Source organism: Sphaerodactylus townsendi, linkage group LG11 (assembly GCF_021028975.2).
Source record: "Sphaerodactylus townsendi isolate TG3544 linkage group LG11, MPM_Stown_v2.3, whole genome shotgun sequence".
Lineage (NCBI taxonomy): Eukaryota > Metazoa > Chordata > Lepidosauria > Squamata > Sphaerodactylidae > Sphaerodactylus > Sphaerodactylus townsendi.
This window is the reverse complement of record NC_059435.1, coordinates 7,870,766-7,894,075: the sequence shown is the minus strand read 5'-3', so window position 1 is coordinate 7,894,075 and position 23,310 is coordinate 7,870,766. Positions and strand designations below refer to the sequence as shown.

Below are 23,310 nucleotides of genomic sequence, written 5' to 3'. Positions count from 1 at the left end.
GGAAAAAAAAGCGTCATCAGTGAGGACCTGGCCTCCAGTGGCTGGAGATGGCGCCACTATTGTGCCACCTTCCGTGGGCTTTCAGGTAATGTGGGAAGGCAGTAAAAAAGAAAACAGAGCCTCTAGGAAAGCCCTCCACAGGGTTCAATGGAGTCATGCCACCCTATAGTAGCAAAATGTAAAGTGATGCACATAGGGCAAAAAATCCAAACTTCACATACACGCTACAGGGGTCAGTGCTATCAGTCACAGACCAGGAAAGGGATTTGGGTGTCTTAGTTGATAGTTCCATGGGAATGTCAACTCAATGCATGGCAGCTGTAAAAAAAGGCAAACTCTATGCTGGGGATAATTAGGAAAGGAATTGAGAATAAAACTGCCAAGATTGTCATGCCCTTATATAAAGCCATGGTGCTTAATCGCGATCTCTTGAGTACTGTGCGTTCAGTTCCCTTGGTTAAGCACACATCTCAAAAAAGGATAAATCAAGAGATAGAAAAAGTGCAGACAAGGCAGCAACGTAGGGATGATTGAGGGACTAGGAGCACTTTCCTTATGAGGAGAGGCTGCAGCGTTTGGGACTCTTTAGTTTGGAGAGGAGACGTCTGAGGGGGGATATGATTGAAGTCTACAAAATTATGCATGGGGTAGAAAATGTTGACAGAGAGAAATTTTTCTCTCTTTCTCACACTACTAGAACCAGGGGGCATTCATTGAAAATGCTGGGGGGAAGAATTAGAACTAATAAAAGGAAACATTTCTTCACGCAACGTGTGATTGGTGTTTGGAATATGCTGCCACAGGAGGTGGTGATGGCCACTAACCTGGATAGCTTTAAAAGGGGCTTGGACAGATTTATGGAGGAGAAGTCGATTTATGGCTACCAATCTTGATCCTCTTTGATCTGAGATTGCAAATGCCTTAACAGTCCAGGTGCTCAGGAGCAACAGCCGCAGAAGGCCATGCTTTCACCTCCTGCACGTGAGCTCCCAAAGGCACCTGGTGGGCGACTGCGAGTAGCAGAGAGCTGGACTGGATGGACTCTGGTCTGATCCAGCTGGCTTGTTCTTATGTTCTTATGTTCTTATAGTGGTGTAAATCCAAGGCCCCCACTGGAGGCATTCCCAGGTCAAAGTCTTGCCCCAGCTCTGGGAACAGCCCCAGCACACCCCCAACTGTGCCAGTGGCCAGGTTTGGGCTGCTGCAGCTCTTCAAGGGCTAGGCATATCTGGGTCGGGTGCCGGTAAGCTGTGCAGCACCCACCCGCCTCCTTGTTTGCCTTCCCTGCTGACTTAAGTGCCACTTATACTGGTGGGGGGGCATAAGGGGCCCTTACGCATCGGCTCCATATGCCTATTCCCTTCCCCCACAATAGAAGTGGGTAGTAAAAAGCATTTTTGTGAAAACCTGGTTTTAAAAATCCTCTCCAGTAGCTATTATTCCCAGGATCCAATCGTCAATAAAATTCAGGAAATGAAATGAAAGAAATGTTAATTCTTTAAATTCACTAAAACTGTCAATGATAACTAGTTGAGAGAGGGAAGAGCACTCTGGAGAGTTTTTTTCTTAGAGGAGGAGGAGGAGGAGGAGTTTGGATTTATATCCCCCCTTTCTCTCCTGCAGGAGACTCAAAGGGGCTTACAATCTCCTTGCCCTTCCCCCCTCACAACAAACACCCTGTGAGGTAGGTGGGGCTGAGAGAGCTCCGAGAAGCTGTGACTAGCCCAAGGTCACCCAGCTGGCATGTGTGGGAGTGTACAGGCTAATCTGAATTCCCCAGAGAAGCCTCCACAGCTCAGGCGGCAGAGCTGGGAATCAAACCCGGTTCTTCCAGATTAGATACATGAGCTCTTAACCTCCTACGCCACTGCTGCTAAAGCTCGCTACTCAGTCTCCGTGTCCGTCTTGCACAAGCGCAATCCCAACATGGGCCTGCACAGAAGGCCACAATTAACAGATAAATACAGTTAGGTTCTATATAACCTACTGTTCTTTTGTACACAGTGGCATAGTGCCAAGGGTAGGGGGTGCAACACACTGGGCACGCACCCATGGGGTCGTTCCGGGGGCAGACGGGGGCACACGTGCACCAGATGGAGTTCCTCCTCGTTCCATCCTTGTTTGCCCAACAATCTGTTAACTGACTGCCCTCTTCTCATTCTTAAATATTTTAAATGTTTACCTCTGATGTTTGAGGCAGGGGTTGGGATTGCAGGGATCCTTAGACATGCAGGATCCAAACTCAAACTGATTGTCCTGAAGCCCCACACAACGTGCTATGCAGGCGCTGGGATAAGTGCGTCCGTTCTGCCCACACACAGGGACAAACTGGTCAGCGCAGTTACAGGGCAGACCTGGAAGAGGAAAACCTAGCATTAGGAACTTGCAGATTCACATGTGTGACTGGGGGCGTTTTCGCATACACTGTTTGTTGCAGATCCAGCATGTGAGTTCGTTGCTGTTTCCCACATTTGTTTGCACACACTTAAGCCGAAATGTGTCCCGACCCCCCTTCTGTGCCACATTCCAGCCGTTGTTCCACATTTTTCCTGTCGCTCGATACTTCTGCAACTTTCTTGGAAAAACCGGTTTCCCCCCACAATCTGGTGGCTAAGTGCGAAACAAATCTGGAGTAAATGACAGTCAGGGGTGACGCCCACAGTGTGACGCGATTTGATCCAGCCAATGGGAACGCGATTGGGCTTGCTGGTTGCACGCGCACATCCCATTGTTCCGCTTGAGTCTCACTTGACTCCCTCCCCTCCTCGCGTTTGGTTGTGTGCACCTGATAGCTCAAGCTGCCAAGTCCCCGTGGCACCGTTGCTTTGATACATTTGCAGCACAGTGACTCATTCGGTCGTTTCGCCTCCGTTAACACGGTAGCTCAACAGCCCGTCCACGGAAACGGGATGGGAAGCAATTTGGAAGCCCGCCCCCGGACGGCCCCATGATGGCGCGACAGCCAATCATCAGAGCGTCGCTATGCCAAGCGATTCCTGGGCGATGCAGAAACCCGGGAGTTGCGAAGCAGGCAGAAGATGCGTGACTACCTGGCCATGTGTGAATGCCATCGAGCGACGAAACTGCATCAAAAAGGTCAGGAATCAATGTGGTTTGCTTTTATTCTAGAATAAAAAGTGTGTGCGAAAACGCCCTGGGTTGCAGGGTTCCTATAGAAGCTGAACCTGATACCGGGTAACAATGCTCCTCGGTTACAAATGCCACCACTATGTTAAGTACACTTAAGTCAGAGAAAGGAATTGAAATCAATAGGTTTAGGCATATTTAATTCCTTGTAGAATTATGGTTTGTCTTTTCTAAACACATTGCAATAGGTGCTATATTCTTACAGTTCAATTCCCCTTAGAATTGTAGTTTTGCTTTGGCTAAACTCTATGCTGGACTGTTTATTACGGACCATTATAATAAGTCTTAGCTGCTGAACTTCCTTCATCATCAGCCCACTACTGAATGAAACTCAACAAAAAATGAGTTATCACAGAGACTATCTGAGGCCCAGCTGTGCGTGGGGGACACACAAAATGCTAATACATTTATCAAAGCATTCTCATTAAGAAAGAACTTCAGAAGTTTCTGACAGACTTGAAAACACTACCTGTAAACATGTGACGCTCATCATCTGAGCTGTGTTCATTCAGACACTGCCGAGTGGAACATATCAAATTTCCAGCAAAACAAGAGCAGACATTGCAATCGATATCAAAAAATGTTCCGTGACCTTAATAGAAGAATAAAGGCATTAATGCGTCTCTTCATTTTAAAATTTATGTATATATGAATTTCACCCCCAGTATCAACCCTATAGACTCTTTGCCCAAGAAACAAATGTAAGGCAATTTTATATAGCCATGGGTAAATCAGGCAGATTCCAGTGACTGAACTAAAAGGAATCATCATCATTCTAGATATAATTGCAGTGGCATAGGAGGTTAAGAGCTCGTGTATCTAATCTGGAAGAACTGGGTTTGATTCCCAGCTCTGCCACCTGAACTGTGGAGGCTTATCTGGGGAATTCAGATTAGCCTGTGCACTCCCACACACGCCAGCTGGGTGACCTTGGGCTAGTCACAGCTTCTCGGAGCTCTCTCAGCCCCACCCACCTCACAGGGTGTTTGTTGTGAGGGGGGAAGGGCAAGGAGATTGTCAGCCCCTTTGAGTCTCCTGCAGGAGAGAAAGGGGGGATATAAATCCAAACTCTTCTTCTTCTTCTCTGCACTTCAGAACAGAGCCCTCAACTATATACATCTATCTTAAACTGTTTGCGTGTGCAGGTGCTGCCAAGTCGCTTCTGACCTATGATAACTCTACGAATAAAAGTCCTCCAAACGTTCCTGTTGTTCACAGCCTTGTTTGGGTCGTGCAGATTGAGGGCTGTGACTTCCTTTATTGAGTTGATCAATCCCATTCCTCTTTTCCTCCTGTCTTCAACTTTCCCTAACACGATTGTCTTAAACTATTTAAATCTCTGTGGTTTTCCTCTATATATTAATCGACAAACATACAAAAATAAAAGAACTCTTATCAAAATCAAGTTGACACAGAAGACTTGCTTCTTTAAATGGACCTGGTTCCCATGAAGGGGTGCTTCAGGTATCTTTTTTGCAAGGTATGGAGATCTCAGAAGCTAAGCAGGGTTGGCAAGTATTTGGATGGGAGCCCTCCAAGGAATGCCAGTGTCACGATGCAGAGGCAAGCAATGGCAAACCACCTCTGAATATCACCTGCCTTGAAAACCCCATCAGGGGTCACAGTCTGATGTGACTTGATGAAATAACAACAACAACAACAACAACAACAACAACAATAATAGAGAGCTCCAAGCAGAGTTTGATTTGACATCTTCCGACTATGTAAAACTCTGCACTGAAGATATTCACAAGTCTTGGCCTTTTTCAAAAATCTAAACCTTTGGACGACACACAACACAACACAGCAGGCAGGCAGGCAGTAATACTTACTTTTTCTCTCCCCTCCAACAATGCAAGACTTCTGGAGGTCGACACAGTGCATTTCCATACAGTTTTCTAAAAGTCCACTCTGGCCACATGTGCAAATTTTATAGCAACCAACATCGGTCGAGGATGGGACCTGGATGTGTGTACCTTGGCGTACAATGAAATCGGAAGCTTCACCCAACTTGCAGCCTAGTTGAAGAAGACATGCTACTCAATTAAATATGAATGCATGCTCCATAAACATCTGAGGTCTTATAGGTAATAACAAAGACTATTATTGTATAAAATGTGACATTTTCTCCACAGTAGTCTTCCACATTCTGTCTGAAGATCTAATCAATGTGAAGATGCAACCAAAACACAATCAGAAGCAGCAGCTCTACACAGTACTTCCTGCCAAGACTCGTACCGGCATTTTTAGTAACTGGGAAATAATTGCAGGACCTACCTTGCACACAAATATAAGGCAGGCACGGTTCCCCAAGCTGACACCCTTTCCTGTTAACTTCACACAACTGGTTGGCAGCACAAGGATTTGGATTACAGGGGTGTGTAACATCCTCTACAACGTTACCTAAAATACTTGGGCCTGAAAAAATAATGAGTAATCGATTAGGCCACTAAAAAACAAATCTGTGAGTTGTTTGGCAGAAGCAGATCTGTGCAGTGGTGGCGAACCTATGGCACCCAATTCAATTCAATGCCTTTTATTAGCAGGGGCTGATGGGAATTGTAGTCCGTGAACATCTGGAGTGCCATAGGTTCGCCACCACGGTGTTAGAGGATGCCTATTATTTATTATTTAACCTGCAGCGGCAGGGCCCCCAATTTGGTCTGGGCCCATGTGAAAAGGGGGGTGACAGCTTTGCATTTTACAGCCTGAATTACCCACATCGCCCCAGCCTCTCAGGTTGTTCTTTGCTTCTTGAGGAGGGTACACTGTAAGGTTCCCCACAGGGCAAATAATAGCCCTAGGAAGGGATTCATATCATAAAAACAGCAATGGGGGCAAAGATTCAACTCCTATCTCCTCATAGCCCTGTTCCAAACACGCAGTTGTAGTTTAAAGATTTAAAAAACAGTGGGAAATCAGCTCATGGATTTCCTGTTGCCCTACATAGTTTGACCCAGTCTTTGTGGCAGCAAATGTCATTTCCAGTCAGAAACTTGAACCTGTACATCCTGATATATTAATTACAGATAACCATTTCCAAATAGCCTCTTACAGCTTATTCCAGTAAATCCTGGTGTCATGTTTACATCAGTAATTCACTTCGGAATCTTTTTCAGTTGACAAACATGATAGAAAAAAATTATCAAGTCATTAAGTTGTATCGTTTTTTTCCCCAAGTTGCCTTTTGCCTCAAAAGTAAGCGCAATATGGGTGGAGTTGATAAACATTTCTCAAACACTTTAAATGTGTCAAAATTCAAATATATTAAAAGCGCTTCATGTGCCAGTTTTTCATACTGGCTGCTCTTTTGTGCTACTTTTTTCTTGCTTCCTCTTTCTTCTTAAGAGAGATCTCAGCTAGTCAGAGATGATATGGTCCGGCTATCCTTGACCAGGACCTTTTCTGCTCTGGCCCCAACCTGTTGGAATGGTCCACGGTCTATCCAATGAGACGAGAGCCCTGCCGGATCTACCACAGTTCTGAAGGGCCTGTAAGACAGAGCTGTTCCACCAGGCCTACGGTTGAGGGCACCAATGGTATTCCAACACAATTGGCCTCTCCTCTCTTTCTCCTCTTCTCTGGTTGTTACTTTTTAGATATTAGGTTATATGGTGCAATCTTATGGATATTTTATGCTGCTGATTTTAGAAGAAGAAGAAGAAGAAGAAGAAGAAGAAGAAGAAGAGGAGGAGGAGGAGGAGGAGGAGGAGGAGGAGGAGGAGGGGGGGGAGGAGGAGGAGGAGGAGGAGGAGGGGGAGGAGGAGAAGGAAGAGTTTGGATTTATATCCCCCCTTTCTCTCCTGCAGGAGACTCAAAGGGGCTGACAATTTCCTTGCCCTTCCCCACTCACAACAAACACCCTGTGAGGTGGGTGGGGCTGAGAGAGCTCCGAGAAGCTGTGACTAGCCCAAGGTCACCCAGCTGGCGTGTGTGGGAGTGCACAGGCTAATCTGAATTCCCCAGATCAGCCTCCACAGCTCAGGTGGCAGAGCTGGGAATCAAACCCGGTTCCTCCAGATTAGATACACGAGCTCTTAACCTCCTACGCCACTGCTGCTCCTTTTAATTATCTAATTATTATTATACACCATTCTGAGCCCCTTTTACGGGGAAAGTAGTTTATAAATTGAAATAACAATAACAACAACAATGACCCTGGGCACCATTTCAAAAACACTAGAGTGGCACTTGAAACATCTTCAAATCAACAACATCAGCATCAAATCAATGAGAGTAGAGGTGTGAACTATTCATCCCTGATGACAAAGTTCATGAAACACTCCCCCCCACCCCAGATACCTCTTGAAATACTTTCAAGTAATACTGCAAGAAGAACTTTTGAATTCTAACCCCATGACAGAGTGGCAACTTCTCCAGTACTTACGAAGATAGGGGTGTAAGGGTATGCAAGTCTCCAAGTCATCTGTTGGAGATAAGAGTTCACAAATGCTTTCGGCCCTGTGTCCCTCAGGAAAATTGCTCAAGTCTCCGCATTTCTTGAGAATTTCTACACAATCTGATCTTCAAGAAAATGAAATAAGTTATACACCAAGTTCATGCCCAGTGCTTGAATCTCATCCAAGTGACAGTCTGAGGCCCCCTCTTTACCTGCCAAAGAATGCAGAGTGAACTATGCCAAATCCCTCTGATCTGGAGGTGGGATCTAATGCAGTGATAGCGAACCTATGGCACAGGTGCCAGAGGTGGCACTCAGAGCCCTCTCTGTGGGCACGCGCAAACAGTGTCCCCCCCCCCCCCAACACATCTAGGCTGGCCTGGGCTGCTGGGCTTGATTATTAGCATTAAACTTAAGACCCAGTTTTGAGGAAGTAGTGCAGGTAACCCTGTTAAGCGCTTTTAAACCCCACTGATTTTCATGCGAAGAACTAAAGCGCAATCCTTTACCTGGAAGTAAGCTTGGTTGCTGGCAGTTGGACTTGCTTCTGAGTAAACGCTCCTAGGGTCGTGATTGGAGAGTTGCATGGTTGCTTCAAAGCAAAGCCATCAACTACCACCAAGCTTACTCCCAAGTAATGCGTGCCTCGGAGCTAACCATTTTTTCTAAATGAAAAGCTCAGTATTTAGGTTAAATTGCCATGTTGGCACTTTGTGATAAATAAGCAGGTTTTGGGTTGCAATTTGGGCACTCGGTCTTGAAAAGGTTCGCCATCACTGATCTAATGGATAGGACTATCAACAGTCATGGGGAAAATATATGTCATGTATGGAAATGGACAGGTGACACAGGCACACAGGTGAATGACACTCCATGGACAGGTGACACAGGCACACAGGTGAATGACACTCCACAGGTGAATGACACTCCGGGGGAGGGCGGTATATAAACCTAACCAATAAATAAAAAATAAATTATGTCTCTAGTGAAGAGAAAGGGCATTTTTTTCTCCAGGCAACTGGCAACCCTACTCGTGGACCCTATCATCCATCCCTCCTTCCTTCCATCTGAAACAGATTACAGAACCAAGAAGATCCCAACTCCTGCATACGGGAGGGAAGTGGAGTGCACAAGCTCATCTGGTAGAATCTGTGGTTCTTGCCCTAGCCCAGAAAGGTCAGACTCTTAGGAGAACTCCAGCTGGATGGAACGAACGTTCAGCCAGTCTCCTTCTATGTGTCCAGTGTAAGCCCTTTCCTTGTTTCACATGACTGCCTGCACCCTGTCCATATCCACAGTCATATGGGCTGAGGAGAGGGCCAGCACAAGAAAGACAGAGAAGACAAAAGGATTCTTGACTCAAACAGCTTCCCAGAGCTTGGCTAGCTTTTAGAATGAAACAACAACAATAACCGACTGCACTTGGCTACAGAAAGCTGCATCCAGGGCACAGCTGAAAGCAATTAACTTGATTTATACAGTTTAGCAAGCTTTGCACACGCAGCGCTAGAGAACTGAATCGCCCCGGTGCCAGTTAGCCCGCTGGGACGAGAGGACAGTAATTCAGCAACAAATGTGTTTTCGACTCGTGGCAATAATTTTTTATTTGAATTTTACAAAATATATTTATGGATTTATTTATGAGTGCCAATGGATTACAATAACTTGGGTTTTAATTGGTAGCACTAGTAGGTGCTTTATCCATTATGTATCACCAAGATGTATTATTATGGATAGAGCCATGACTAAATCATATCAGATGTTCGATCTATTATATATTTTGTTGCTTAATACTCAGCTTCAGATAAGTTTGCAGGCAACTGTCAAGACCGAGAAGAGCTGACGAAGTGGGTTCAGCTACTACTGGCCAGCAAAAGCGTTCCCATTTGTCAAGTTGGGCGCTGTTACAAAGAGGACTGTATGAATAATATTTAGCATACCTTGATTTGTAATTTGCAGTTTGGCCACTGCTATTCTTGCTTAATTAGGATGCTATTTCTTTAAGGATTGATTCTCCTGAATATAGCATTCCTTGCTACATATTTAACTTATCTGGATAATAAAGATCTAAGGAGAGCTTTTACATTCGCAAGAAGTGCACATTTACCTTCTGCTGTCTTAGAAGGGAAATATCAAAAGATACCTTATGCTGCAAGGTTATGTTCTTGCTCTCTGAATTCTGTAGAAACTATAGAGCATATGTTATTAAAGTGCCCCCTTTATGAGGAGGCAAGGAAAAAATGCCTGACACATGTACTACACAAAATGACATATTGTTCTGATAAAGTTTGTTGTGAAAAACTATTACAAGAAGGAGAATATTACTAAATGGGTAGCAAAATTCTGTCTATTCATTATGAAAAAGAAAAAATGATCTGAATATGGTATCCCCCTTAGATATATTTGTTTTGTTTAGTATTTTTATGCTGTTTGGTGTGTTTACAAAGTATAATGATATACAGATGGATAGTGCTGGAATACGGGAGAGAGATCTGCATTCTTGTTTTGTTGTAGATATTTTGGAGATTTGTAATATATCTGGTCATTGACTGTAAATAAAGTCTTCTTCTTCTTCTTGCTACATATTTTTGCGGGTCTAACCTGCATTTCTGTATAGTGCAATTGGTGTATGAATTCACTTTAGCCTTCTCTGTGTTCATCGCACTATAGTAAAATTCACTGCATTTTCTTTGGGTTCATGGTTTGGTGTTCTTGTATAGGCAAACAACCAACATTATTTTATGTGCCAAAAATTTAATAAATGAAAAATTAATATGTGAACAAATGTACAATTATTCAAATACACTGATACAGAAATATACCATTCCAACTTAAGTATCCACATAGAAAGGATATAACATGCATGATAACAAGTACTGCTATATACTATAAATACAGACAGGAATTTCATGGCACCCAGAAATTGACATGCAGAATATTGAAGCTTAACCCATGTACTGCTTGACTTCACAGGAAATATACAAGCATCAAATAGATTATTCTTCTAATAGATTTTCCAACAAAGTTTCAAGCTATGTTGAAATTGTGCTGACAAAATGGCTGGGAGCCACGAAGCGGCCTTACACCAGAATTCCCATCTATATTTATATCATGGTCCCTGTTTTGGCAGATTTCCACTACAGTGGACGTGGTTTTTCAAGTGGACTTTGTATGTAGCAGTACTTGTCTGTCTACGTGTTATGTGCTGTCCACGAGGCTACTTAGATGGAACTGCATGTTTCTGTACCAGGGTGTTTGAATAATTGTGCACTTGTTCACATATTAATTTTTCACTATTAAATTTTTGGCAGATAACGTGATGTTGGTTGTTTGCCTGTAGTCAAGATGAAGTAGGTTACTGCTGTTGTCTGGTTCAGATCTGCTACTCCCCCTTCCCTTGATGTCCGTTTCCTTTAAGCTTCCCAGCTTCCTCCTTTGCCATATTTCTTCGGGATGCCCTGACCTATGGCCCAGGCTAGTCTGACTTCACCAGATCTCAGCTGCTAAGCAGGATAGGATCTGGTTAGTCCTTGGAGAGGAGACCACCAAGGAAGTCCAGGATTATTGCTTTTATTCACTCTTGCCTTCATGCCACAGTAGCCTCTGAGAGCTAACTGATGGCAGCAACTATGATTTGGGGATTTATAGAGCCACCCAGTTGTGAATGCAAATCATGGTTTACAAATCCACTTCAAACCCCAGTTTATCATTTCAAGTTTGCCAGATGACGGCACACCACGACTTATGAATCCAGACACTGAGCTTCCTCAGTCATAGTTAAGGCATGAGGTCTAGATCAGGGGTAGGGAACCTGCGGCTCTCCAGATGTTCAGGAACTACAATTCCCATCAGCCCCTACCAGCATGGCCAATTGGCCATGCTGACAGAGGCTGATGGGAATTGTAGTTCCTGAACATCTGGAGAGCCGCAGGTTCCCTACCCCTGGTCTAGATCAAACCTCAGGCATCATCAAAAATCTGCATGCAAATTTTTTTGCTACAGAAAATGGTGCAGAATGCTGGCTGGCTTTAGTTCTCAGCACTGACTTTTGTTGTTCTTTAATGGATACTTTTGACAGCGCTACAGTGTGCTCGGCATAACATATAGGTACAAAAACGGAATGATTTATAGATGAATGTTAAAAATCTACTTACTTGCAAATAATGCTTCCTCTAGATTTACTATGGCAAGGTTTAATCTGCAACAAGCAAGCAATCGCCTTCCACGTTTCCGGCTGACATTTTTTAATATCAAGCACAGGGATGTTTATAAATGGCATTTTGATGCTTCCTTTTTCCCAAAGTTTCATGTCATTCATGGCTCCCTGGTCCGACTGAGCATTACAACTCCTGAAGAGTTCTGTCGGCCTTCAAGAACAAAAATGCAACAATGGTAAGCAACGTGCGTTTAGAATCCATGTAGCTACAGAAAAGAGCCACAATCCAAAGCACAACGAAGCAGGCTCCTCCACCGGTTCCCTCATAGCAGAAGGGTGAATAAGTTGAAACTGAATCTTGACAAAACAGATGATGTTGGTTGGGAAATCTAAGGTCTTGGAGGGTGCTTCCCCAGTTCTGACATATTCAGATGACCCTTGCTGACTCGATTAAGAGAGTTTGGGGGTTATTCTGGACCCAGCATTATTGCTGGAGAAGCAAGTTAATTCTGCTGCCAAAAAGTCCATTTTCACTTCGCACAGATCCTGCCCCCAACCCAGGTTTTTTTGAAAATCTCTAAAAAAGAGATCCTTCTGAAAAATCCCGGGTTGGAGCAGCTCACAAGCAAACGACTGGGCAGGAGGCACTTTATTTCCCTTCCTTCCACCCCATCCTCCAGTCAGGGAGAGGCTACCTGCCACTGCCTGCCCCTTGCAGGAAGGCCCCTTTTCCTTTAAAAAAATTTTTTTTGCAGGTTGCATCTGCATAGCTACATCAGTGCAGCCGGCCGTACTGTGGGACATCGGTATGGCTGTGAGGGTTCATTTGTGCATGCCTGCTTAACTATGCATGTGTTGCAAGTAATTTTTTAAAAAGAGAAGCATCTCCGTGCGAAGGCGCAACAGCAACCTGGATTGTTTCCGTGGGCTCCAATCGCTGCCTGCATGAAATGAATGTGAATGGGAGAACAGGAAAATGGGTTCCTTTATCACGACTGCAACCTGTTATACATTTGCTGTGTGAAATCGGCCTGTTTAATTCAACAACGTGCAAGGAGAAAATGCAAGCATAGGTACACATAAAATATTCCCTATCGACCTAACAAGAAACGCCTAACTAGAAATAACAAATTTGTAATCTGGTGGCACAACACAGAATACCTAGTTAATGGTTATCTAAACTCCATGAAATCTGGATGCATCAATGGACTTCTCTGTGCCCTGAATTCCCAAGGAGTTATGAGGTTCAGAAGTAAGAACTGAGTGAACTATCACCCCTGGGAATTCATTGTCAGGACAAATGTCTGATCTACAAAATCTAAATGACAGGTGTCATATGACCACCTCTGTATGACAGCCTCTTTCTGGAGCTAATTGGAAAGGTTTTCTGATTGGTTGATGGAATGCATATAATGCAGCAGCGTGCTATGTACTGTGAGACTCTTGTCTTCCTGCTGTCTGGCGAAGCACTTTGTCAGAGAGAGCAGCATTGCTGTGAACCTAATAAAGAAGGACCGCTTCTGGGAAGCTGATGTAGCTGTGTGCGTCTCAGTTCCTGCTGTGTGTTCCAGTGTGAGTGTTGCGCAAACTCTGCTATCTGGGGTGTGAACCCCGCTTCAGTACCGCACCCCTTAACATTCATGCACATCATTCAGGATCCCTTTCAAACTGCCTGCGTTCAAACTGGATATATATATATTTTAAAAACCCAAATTACAGCAATTTCTAGAAAGATATAATCATACATTTCATTCAAGGAAAATATACTTTGTAGAAAATATTTAATACCTGTTATTAAAATTAGTGCAGTAACTCAAATTTCTACAGCCCAACTGGCAAGGCTCACGTACATCCGCTAAACACGTCAACATGGAAACTTCGAGAGGATTGTATTCACAAACACGATCAAATTCTTGCCAAGTCTGTGTATTTCCCCAGCTGCTACTATAAAGTTTAGTGCATAATTCTCTAAAAGAAAAAGAAAAAAAAAGATACACAATGAAAATATTATGTTTCCGAAGACTGGATAATAATTCTTAGGCCAGTGATGGCGAACCTTTTCGAGGCCGAGTGCCCAAACTGCAACCCGAAACCCACTTATTTATCGCAAAGTGCCAACACGGCAATTTAACGTGAATACTGAGGTTTTGGTTTAGAAAAAAACGGTTGGCTCTGAGGCGCGCGTTACTCAGGAGTAAGATTGGTGGTAGTTGGTGGCTTTGCTTTGAAGCAACCGTGCAACTCTTCCAATGGGTGAATCACGACCCTAGGAGGGTTTACTCAGAAGCAAGCCCCATTGACAGCAACTGAGCTTACTCCCAGGTAAAGGATCGTGCTTTAGTTCTTCGCATGAAAATCAGTGGGGTTTAACAGTGCTTAACAGGGTTACCTACACTGCTTCCCCAAAACTAGGTCTTAAGTTTAATGCTAATAATCGAGCCCAGCAGCCCAGGCCAGACTACATGTGGGGGGGGGGGGGCACTCTGTTTGCCCGTGCCCACGGAGAGGGCTCTGAGTGCCATCTCTGACTTAGGTCCATCATTAACTTCTATCAACAGTTAACATTTAACATCTGTTATCTCCAACTGATTCTGATTGATAATTACCAGTGTGCTCCATGCGCATTCTCTCAAAGATCTCTATCGCTTTTTCTGTCACTGTACAACTCAACAGAACTTACACTGAAAAAGGCTCCCAGCAAATTGCTGTCTATTTTCAAATGAAGTCTTGTTATAAGGATTTTTTTATCTGTGTTATTAGCGTCTGTTTTGTCACAGGATTTTTATTTGTGTTATGAGGGTCTGTTTTTCAGATATCTTGTGGTACTTTTGTATACTTATAACAAGAACTTCATTTGAAAGTAGTATTCTTCAGTGTAATTTCTACTGGGTTGTACTGTGTGCACTGATTCCCACTTAATTCAAATGGTAAATCTCTTTTTCTGTCACTGGCCAGATGTGTAACCTACTGGCAAACCCAAAAAAAACCGACAGCGAGCCTTCGCTTACACATGAACAAGATTAAGTAACGTAAGATCTTCTTAGCCAGTGTGGTGTAGTGGTTATGAGCAGGTGCATTCTAATCTGGGGAACCGGGTTTGATTCCCCGCTCTGCTACTTGAGCTGCGGAGGCTTATCCGGGGAACCAGATTAGCTTGTGCACTCTCAGCACATGCCAGCTGGGTGACCTTGGGCTAGTCACGGTTCTTCGGAGCTCTCTCAGCCCCACCCACCTCACAGGGTGTTTGTTGTGAGGGGGGAGAAGGGAAAGGAGCTTGTCAGCCCCTTTGAGTCTCCTTACAGGAGAGAAAGGGGGGGGTATAAATCCAAACTCTTCTCTTCTTCTTCTTCTTCTTAGCATTTGCTCTTGTCAGACGGAGAAAAAATACTGACCTGCACATGGACGTATTTGCTTTGGAACAGCAGTGCAGTTTAGCGCCATCCAGGCCAGTGGAGGGTGGGGGGTGCACAGTGACTCCGGGGTGAACCGATCTCGAGCTCTCCAGGAAGCACTGCCAGAGAGGATCCTGGGGCAGAGGCATGGTCTTGCAGCTTTCAATAAGCCCATCCACAATTTCAAGTTCTGTTTTCATTGACATCAGGATCCTTTTACACGCTGTTTGGCAGGCATAATCTTCTGCTCGGTCACAGCAGTATAAACCTACAGAGCAGGAAGATAGAAATACTGTTACTTCTTGTCTCGTCTTGATGTGTCACAGGGCTGGATTCAACTGATGCTGGCAGTACAGTGCTCCCATTGGTGGATGAAGGAAGAATGATTCCCCCCTTCCATTCTACTGCACACTGCATCTCCCCCCGCCCCCCCTCCCCTTGAAGTGGAATTTCAAGGGATTCAATAGGCTGCTGCAGGAGAGAGAGAGGAGAACACTCCCACTGTGCCAGCTAACAACCATAAGAACATAAGAACAAGCCAGCTGGATCAGACCAGAGTCCATCTAGTCCAGCTCTCTGCTACTCGCAGTGGCCCATCAGGTGCTTTTGGGAGCTCACAGGCAGGATGTGAAAGCAAGGGCCTTCTGCGGCTGTTGCTCCTGAGCATCTGGACTGTTAAGGCATTTGCAATCTCAGATCAAAGAGGATCAAGATTGGTAGCCATAAATCGACTTCTCCTCCATAAATCTGTCCAAGCCCCTTTTAAAGCTATCCAGGTTAGTGGCCATCACCACCTCCTGTGGCAACATATTCCAAACACCAATCACACGTTGCGTGAAGAAGTGTTTCCTTTTATTAGTCCTAATTCTTCCCCCCAGCATTTTCAATGGATGCCCCCTGGTTCTAGTATTGTGAGAAAGAGAGAAAAATTTCTCTCTGTCAACATTTTCTACCCCATGCATAATTGTATAGACTTCAATCATATCCCCCCTCAGATGTCTCCTCTCCAAACTAAAGAGTCCCAAACGCTGCAGCCTTTCCTCATAGGGAAGGTGCTCCAGTCCCTCAATCATCCTCGTTGCCATCTATCTATCACATTTATTAGCTGCCTTTTTTCGTTGCAGACCGCAAGTTGGCTTACAATATAAAGAAGCCGATTATTAAAAAAACACAATAAAAATAATATAACTAGAACAACAGTTATAAAAGCATATAAAAGGGTCACAATTTAAACCTCCAATTAGAACTGCCTACAAATAAAGACTAACTCAGTCAAATGCAGTTCGAAATGAAATGGTCTTCCAACTGCACCTAAAAATCAACAGTGCGGGGCCAGGAACCTCCCAGGGGATGCTGTTCCATAATGGCAGGGCTGCCACTGAAAAGGCCTTCTCATGTGCCCACCAGCCTCTGATCGGCGGGACGGCCTCTCCCTTTCATTTAATTCTGGGCAAGAATGTATAGGGACAACACAGTCCTTCAGAGACCCAGGTCCCAAGTTATGTAACTTTGTAGGATCAGAACACCATCACAGTTAAATGAAAGCAAAAAAGAAAACATTTATTTCCTCCATTTAGTTTTAAAAATAATTATGTAGAGCTATATCGATTACAAGCAAGTATTCATCCAATATATGAATGATTGTAACGGAGAGAGATACCACGCTGTGTTATTTCCATGCATCAGATATATTCAAATGTGATCTGCAAAACTTTTTAACTTCTCTTATACTTACTATCGGTTGAGTTTCTCATGGGATAGGACTGTGTGTAGTTGTTCACACAATGAATTAACTGTGGGCTAACAGAAGCACAGTAGCTTTCAACAGCTTTTATTTGGGAAGGACCAGGAGAAGAGTCTGTTCGAAAAATTGCTTGGCAATACTCCCGGCAGTTTGTGTGATGACCTGCGTAGCCGCAACAAACAGATCCCACTGTGGAGGCGAAAAGAAACAAGTCAATGTTAACAGAAAAAGTTTAGAACAGATACTGAATTATACTCTACACCAATCTAATCTGTATTTGAATGAAAACATGCATTTGACACTGACTTGTCTACACTGACTTGTCTATCCTGATTTTGTTGACAGTGTATACAGAAAAATGTATTTTCCTTCTGAAATTTTGATATCAAAATATTTGATGTTTTATCTGGACAGCCTATTGGTTCAAGCAGCCAGGCAAATCTACCTCCTTATTAAAAAATATGAAAAAAAAAATCTCCAAAGGAAATAAAGGGAAAAAAAATACTGAAATATTAATCAGGAAAGGTGTTTAAAAATGTTTACTTACTTTCATTTCTGTTAATGCAACTATAAAGAGAATTCTAGAAACAAAATAAAAAAAGAAACATTATGGAAAACCTTCATGAGCTACTACAAAGTTAAGAAACTATGTTCATTCATTCCTTTCGTTATGCTTCACAATCAGCCTACACCAACACAACACAACACATGCTAAACACAAATAAAATATAAAAATCAGCATTCTTAACTTTGCTAAGCACTAATTTCAGTGATACAAGGTGGTTAATAAAAAGGCTGAAGAATCTGCTTCCTGGTTGACTGAGTCAGAATGCAAAAGCTGTTTATTTTTAGTTATCTATTCCTTAACAACTGAGCCAGAATGCAAAAATTATTTATTAATTAATAGTTATTTATTACATTATTTGTAGTCTGTCTTTCTCAAAGGGACTTGAGGCAGATTCATTAAGAGTGTAATCCAATTGCCCCCCCCCCCCAATAAAGGGACTCTTGGAAGGGGTGTGGGGTTGCCCCCCCACAATAAAGGGACTCTTGGAAGGGGTGTGGGGTTGGGACCCCCCCCCAATAAAGGGACTCTTGGAAGGGGTGTGGGGTTGCATGAATGTGGGTGTCTACTCTGCCAGGGTAAGCAATGAATACACTGGCGGAGGGGATATTACGCCAGCGCCCACACATGTCTTCACCCTTCCGCTGCAAGAGCCTGTGCCAATGGGGATGGGGGAAGTCCGAGGGAATTCCTGGGAGTATAGTTAATTTTAGTTGGCTGCCAGAGCAGTTTCAGCCCACCCAAAAGGGTGGTGTAAGTCATTCCCAGGGATGGACCTCCCCGGAAAATAAGAGGTTTTTCTCCCTCTCCCCTGGTACCCATACTGCTCATTGCCTTTTTGGAGGCAGTGCCGTGGTATTGGTCCCAGCCACCCTCTACTCCCCCACTCCTCTGGACTGGGCTGCCTGGCAATCAGCAAGGAGAATGGATATATAAAATTTAGGACGCATGCCTAGAAACTCAGATGAAATAGGAGCAACACTGAAACATTTACCATCTACGGGACCCACCTTTTCGTTCTGCTTCCCCCCTTTTGGGGAGGGTTTTAATGAGGGTTTATTGCCTGACGTCATTTTTGTTAACTTTACCGCTGTGTTTTTAATTTAATGGGGTTTTGTTTGTATGTGCTGTAAAAGGAAACTATGTTATGTACTGCCCAGAGCCCTCCGGGGGTAGGGCGGTATACAAAACCCATAAACAAACAAACAAACAAACATGTTCAACTGAGTTCAATCAGCAAAAACAAAACTGGTGGAAATAAGGGATACCTAAATATTTGCTTTGAATCAAGAAGCTATGTAATGAAAGTTAAAACCAGAGGAACACCAGAGGAACTACGAGGTGGGCACACAATTTGCCACCAAAATAAGGGAAAACACACTTGTCAAGAAAACTCTGTCCCTATCTGCAAAGGGTACACTGAAAATGACAACTGAAACACGGGAACGACATTTCTGAGGACTAGGGCCTTTCAAAGCCATTTTGAGAGCTTGATGCCTAAAGCAAAAATGTCACCCTCAAAAATCTGAATTACCTAAATTCAAGAACTACAGAAGAATTCATGAGAAAAAAATATTTCCTAGTGGCAACAAAGGAAATATATTGGTGTAAGGATTCAAAACTGACAGGGCACAGAACAGTTTAATGATGAAGGGCTCTAAGGAGCCCCCTGGCACACAGCAGTAAGCTGGTGTACTGCAGTCCAAGCTCTGTTCATGTCTTGAATTCGATCCCAGAGGAATTCCAGTAGCCAGTTGGCTCACGGTTGACTCAGACTTCCACCCTTCCGAGGTCAGTAAAATGAGTACCCAGAACACTGTAGGTAAAGTATAGGTGGCTGGGAAAGGCAGTGACAACCCACCCTGTAAACGTCATGATGTGACGTCACCCCCATCGGTTAGTAATGACCTGGTGCCTGCACAGCAGAGTACCTTTACCTTTATCCTAACAGTAAAAGCAAAGAACTGAAGGACAGGAATATTTACCACCTATTTTAAAACATTGTATTTTAGATTGCATAGTGATATTCACCCCTAAAGCAAGGGTGTCCAATTCTGGTGCTTCAGATGTTCATGGACTACAATTCCCATCAGCCCCTGCTGGCATGGTCAATTGGCCATATAAATTTTTATATGGCTAATTTTATATGGTCAAATATAATTTTTTGAAGAAATTTAATAGGGATCATGGCATAATTCATCATCGCTGAACTGTAGAATCTGTTGACTATATCAAAAATCCTTATTTTCTCATAAAATATGTTAATTTAGATCACTCACTGTTTAATTTTGAAATCACAGTTTACAGTTTTGCATATAGTTGTATGAAGTTTTAAGCATAGGTAAAGCGAGTATGATTTTACCAGTTTGGCAACTAAATCACATCTTCACAAAAATGTGAGAGGAAAAAAACCTAAAATAGGCAATGTGGTAATTCAATTTGACAATTAATTACAGTTGCTAAAAGCAGATAGTCTTCTATTACATATTAGCAGTTGAACCAGGGTTTAAGGCCAACCTTACTTTCTCATAAATTCTACCCCTTCCAGTCCCCTCTGCCCATTTTCAGCATTACCTGCACCTACCAACAATCTGGCCCCTTCCGCACACGCAAAATAATGCGTTTTCAAACCACTTTCACAACTGTTTGCCAGTGGATTTTGCTATTCCGCACAGCTTCAAAGAGCACTGAAAGCAGTTTGAAAGTGCATTATTCTGCGTGTGCAGAATGAGCCTTAGAGTTACAATGAAGTACTTGAAAATCAAGAGTACATCTAAGCTTGCACAGTTAGTTTAAGTGTGCTCAGTTTCATTTCAGACTGAGTTGATGACGGTCACGTACAGAATGCAAACCAAGCAGAAAGGGACTGGGGAAGTTCACATATAAAGAAAGAAAGGGTGGGTGCTCAATTGTATGTTCTTCCTAAATCCTGATCATGTGAACCAGGCTACTGGGAAAGTACCTGATTTTTTAAAAATGTGTATATTCTAGCTAACTGGAAGGCATCTGACCACTAACTGCCAATTCCCGACCTGCAGATTTACCTTAAATAGCCCATCTCCACCTCTGTCATTTTCATACAATTATCCTCATTCAGCACTGTGCATCTTTTAACAATATTGGACTTACTATATTTTCATTTTTATCATTACTGAGATATTCTTCTGTCACTGATACCTGCCATGCTGACTAAATAGTTTAACATTCCGACTATGAAGTGTCTTATATGTCACAAGAAACACTTTTAAAAAACAAATTGATAACCAAATACTGATCCAATTGTGCTGAAATTATAACGGCTAGATTTCCTCCAACCAGGCTATTTAGCCAATAAAACTTCACGGTTATTCACAGTACTACACAACTAGCTTTCAGAACTCAAGTATCTCCCCCCCCCCCCCCCAATTACATGATAAATCTTTGAACACTTCCCAGAATGCACTTAGACGAAATACTTCTCTGCTAGCTGGTATACCGCCCTGGGGGAGGGCGGTATACAAATATAATAAATAAATAAATAAATAAATAAAACTCAAAATGTCAACCACACTGACTTGTCTTCAAACATCGCAGTTTAGGGGGTTTACTATGAAACTGCAACATATATGGCAAAGACACCAGAAATCTGGACAAAATTCGGCATTCTGATTTTGAGATTGTTCCCTCCTTGGCAGCTGAAAATATGTGTTGGGCTTGCTTGTTTTGATCAGCAGAATCCAACCCTCCCTCCAAACCAGAGTCATTTCACAAACTATTTTTTAAATCTTCTCTCAAAAATTATTTGTAGGGGAGCTGCTAGCTGAGAAGTATGTGCCTTTGGGCAGGCAGAACAAGTTATGTGGGCAGCCTGTACAAATAAGGGTTCCACATCCACACTTTCTGACTTTGTCCATTCCCAACAGTTACTCCAAAGCACACTTCCTTAAATACAAAAACTCACTTTTCAGTTCCAAGAAATTGATCACATTATTCTCCTTCAATACTTTTTTACAATGCTCAAGGTTGGCTCTCAATTCTGAAAATACGTGGCTTTTAAATTTAACTCCATTTTTTTTCCTTTTTGCATTTCAAGCAAGATGCCATTTCAAAATAATCCCAGTCATTTCATTCAATCTCCATCCTACATATTTACATGTTCAAAAACCTCTAAAAGTAGATATCTGGACTTCTCAGAAGTATTCTTTTTTCCCTCGTGTCTGAGTCATATGTTTTGTGTTTACCAGACTCCTCTTTTAATGCTGATTTCTGTGAAGTAGCCATTCCTGGAGGAGGACTTTTATGTCTTTAATGTAACTACTTCCAATGCACTACCTGCCAAGGGCATGTCTCGTACAATTAAAGTCCTCCAGGCTTAAGAATTCTATAGATTTATAGCCTAATGCGTTCATTTCGTTCCTTGTTATTAAGAAAGCACAACGTTATTAACCACTCAGAACATACCATTCACCATTATCTTTCGAATCAACCTTCCTCCGTCCCTTCCCCATAAAAAAGAATCCTCTATAAACATTCTTATCTGCGGTCTTCCATCAAAGGAATTCCACAGTTACCAAGACGACCCTCAGAACTCAGTGTTCTGTTTTTCCATTAGTATCAGGTCTAACATTTGTGAGAGACAGATTATACAGCTCTTTTTAATCCATGCTGCTGTAACATCATCAGAGGCATACCTGGGGTAAATGGCGCCCGGAGACAAATTATCTCCAGGATGCCCCCCAGGCTCTGCCCCCCCCCCGCCCCATCCCCCAGGTTTTGCCCCCACTGCCCTTGACCCCACCCATGTCACCATGTCACCAAGGTCTAGGGTGCCTGCCTCCCCCCCAGACTCCCCTTGCCGACTTCCTGCTCCCCAAGCCCCACCCCTGGCCTCAGTGCTTATAAAAGAAGGCCTCCGAGGCCGGAACTGCAGTCTCTTCTGGCCTGCCCGGAGGGGAGGTCAGACGAGACTGCAGACTGCCGGCTGGGAGCCCAGCTGGCAGGGGGGGAAGGAAGGGAGGGGGGAGTCCAAAGCAGGGTTGAGGGTGCTTGGAGGCAGCAGGAAGTCCTGATGTCTCGTCATTTTTACGTGCCTTGGATGGGGTCGAGGCACGCGAAAATGACAAGACAGCAGGACTTCCTGGTCACATGGGGGGCTGATTTTGCACCCCCCACGTGACCAGAAGAGTGGCGCCTAGGGACAAGGGTACCCCTTGTCCCTAGGCAGATACGCCACTGAACATCATAGCTAGACTTCTACAGAGTATTCTACTTGAAACTATCCTTAAATTCTCTGAGAAACTGAAGCTAGTGCATCATCCCTCCGCTTGCCTTTTGACTGGACCAAACAGGTGTTGAACCTGTTTCTTTGGTTGTCCACCTATTTCCACACTCAAGTCATCCACATATCTACATCCCACATATATGAAGAACCATCTCTCCTGGTAAGAGGCCACTAATTCACTTCATTTCTCTCAGCAGCTTTGCTGATTTGTTAATACCACAGAAACACAGTCTGAGGGACTGATGAGAACTTTTATGGCAGGTTACAAGCATTTGAAGTTGGTTTTAGCTGTTCTAAAATTGTTGTGGTATGCTGTGTATATTCAACCTAAGCCACTTTCGGCCCCATTTTAGGAAGAATGGCAGTGTGTCAATGCTTTAAAGAACACTGGAAGAAAATAAAGGGTGGAATGATAAAGCTATAGGACTGGCCACTGGAGTTCTAATTGGCTGCACAAATTAAAATAATGTTGCTACAATGACAGCTGCCCCTTCAGTGCTGACTTTATTGTCTCCGTAACTCCTCTTCCCCAGATAATTTTTAAAAGATTGTCTCTATCACCCCCTGCACTTGGGCTTCTTTTGTGTGTGGCTGCATCTCCCATGGTGGCCATTTTCTTGTTGCGCCCACTACCTTGTATCAGAATT

General features: G+C 43.5%; 1 protein-coding gene across 1 annotated transcript in view; it reads right to left on the bottom strand.

Annotated features, from left to right (window-relative positions):
- RECK (reversion inducing cysteine rich protein with kazal motifs) overlaps window positions 1-23,310 on the bottom strand; it is a 57,909-nt gene that overhangs the window by 9,520 nt on the left and 25,079 nt on the right. Inside the window, exons 8-17 of the mRNA XM_048510420.1 lie at window positions 17,386-17,419; window positions 16,830-17,027; window positions 15,095-15,362; window positions 13,491-13,670; window positions 11,701-11,913; window positions 7,535-7,671; window positions 5,425-5,565; window positions 4,980-5,165; window positions 3,617-3,739; window positions 2,183-2,354 (exon numbers count right to left, since the gene is read on the bottom strand). Coding sequence (XP_048366377.1) covers window positions 2,183-2,354; window positions 3,617-3,739; window positions 4,980-5,165; window positions 5,425-5,565; window positions 7,535-7,671; window positions 11,701-11,913; window positions 13,491-13,670; window positions 15,095-15,362; window positions 16,830-17,027; window positions 17,386-17,419 — 1,652 coding nt within the window. The remainder of the gene's footprint in view (window positions 1-2,182; window positions 2,355-3,616; window positions 3,740-4,979; window positions 5,166-5,424; window positions 5,566-7,534; window positions 7,672-11,700; window positions 11,914-13,490; window positions 13,671-15,094; window positions 15,363-16,829; window positions 17,028-17,385; window positions 17,420-23,310) is intronic.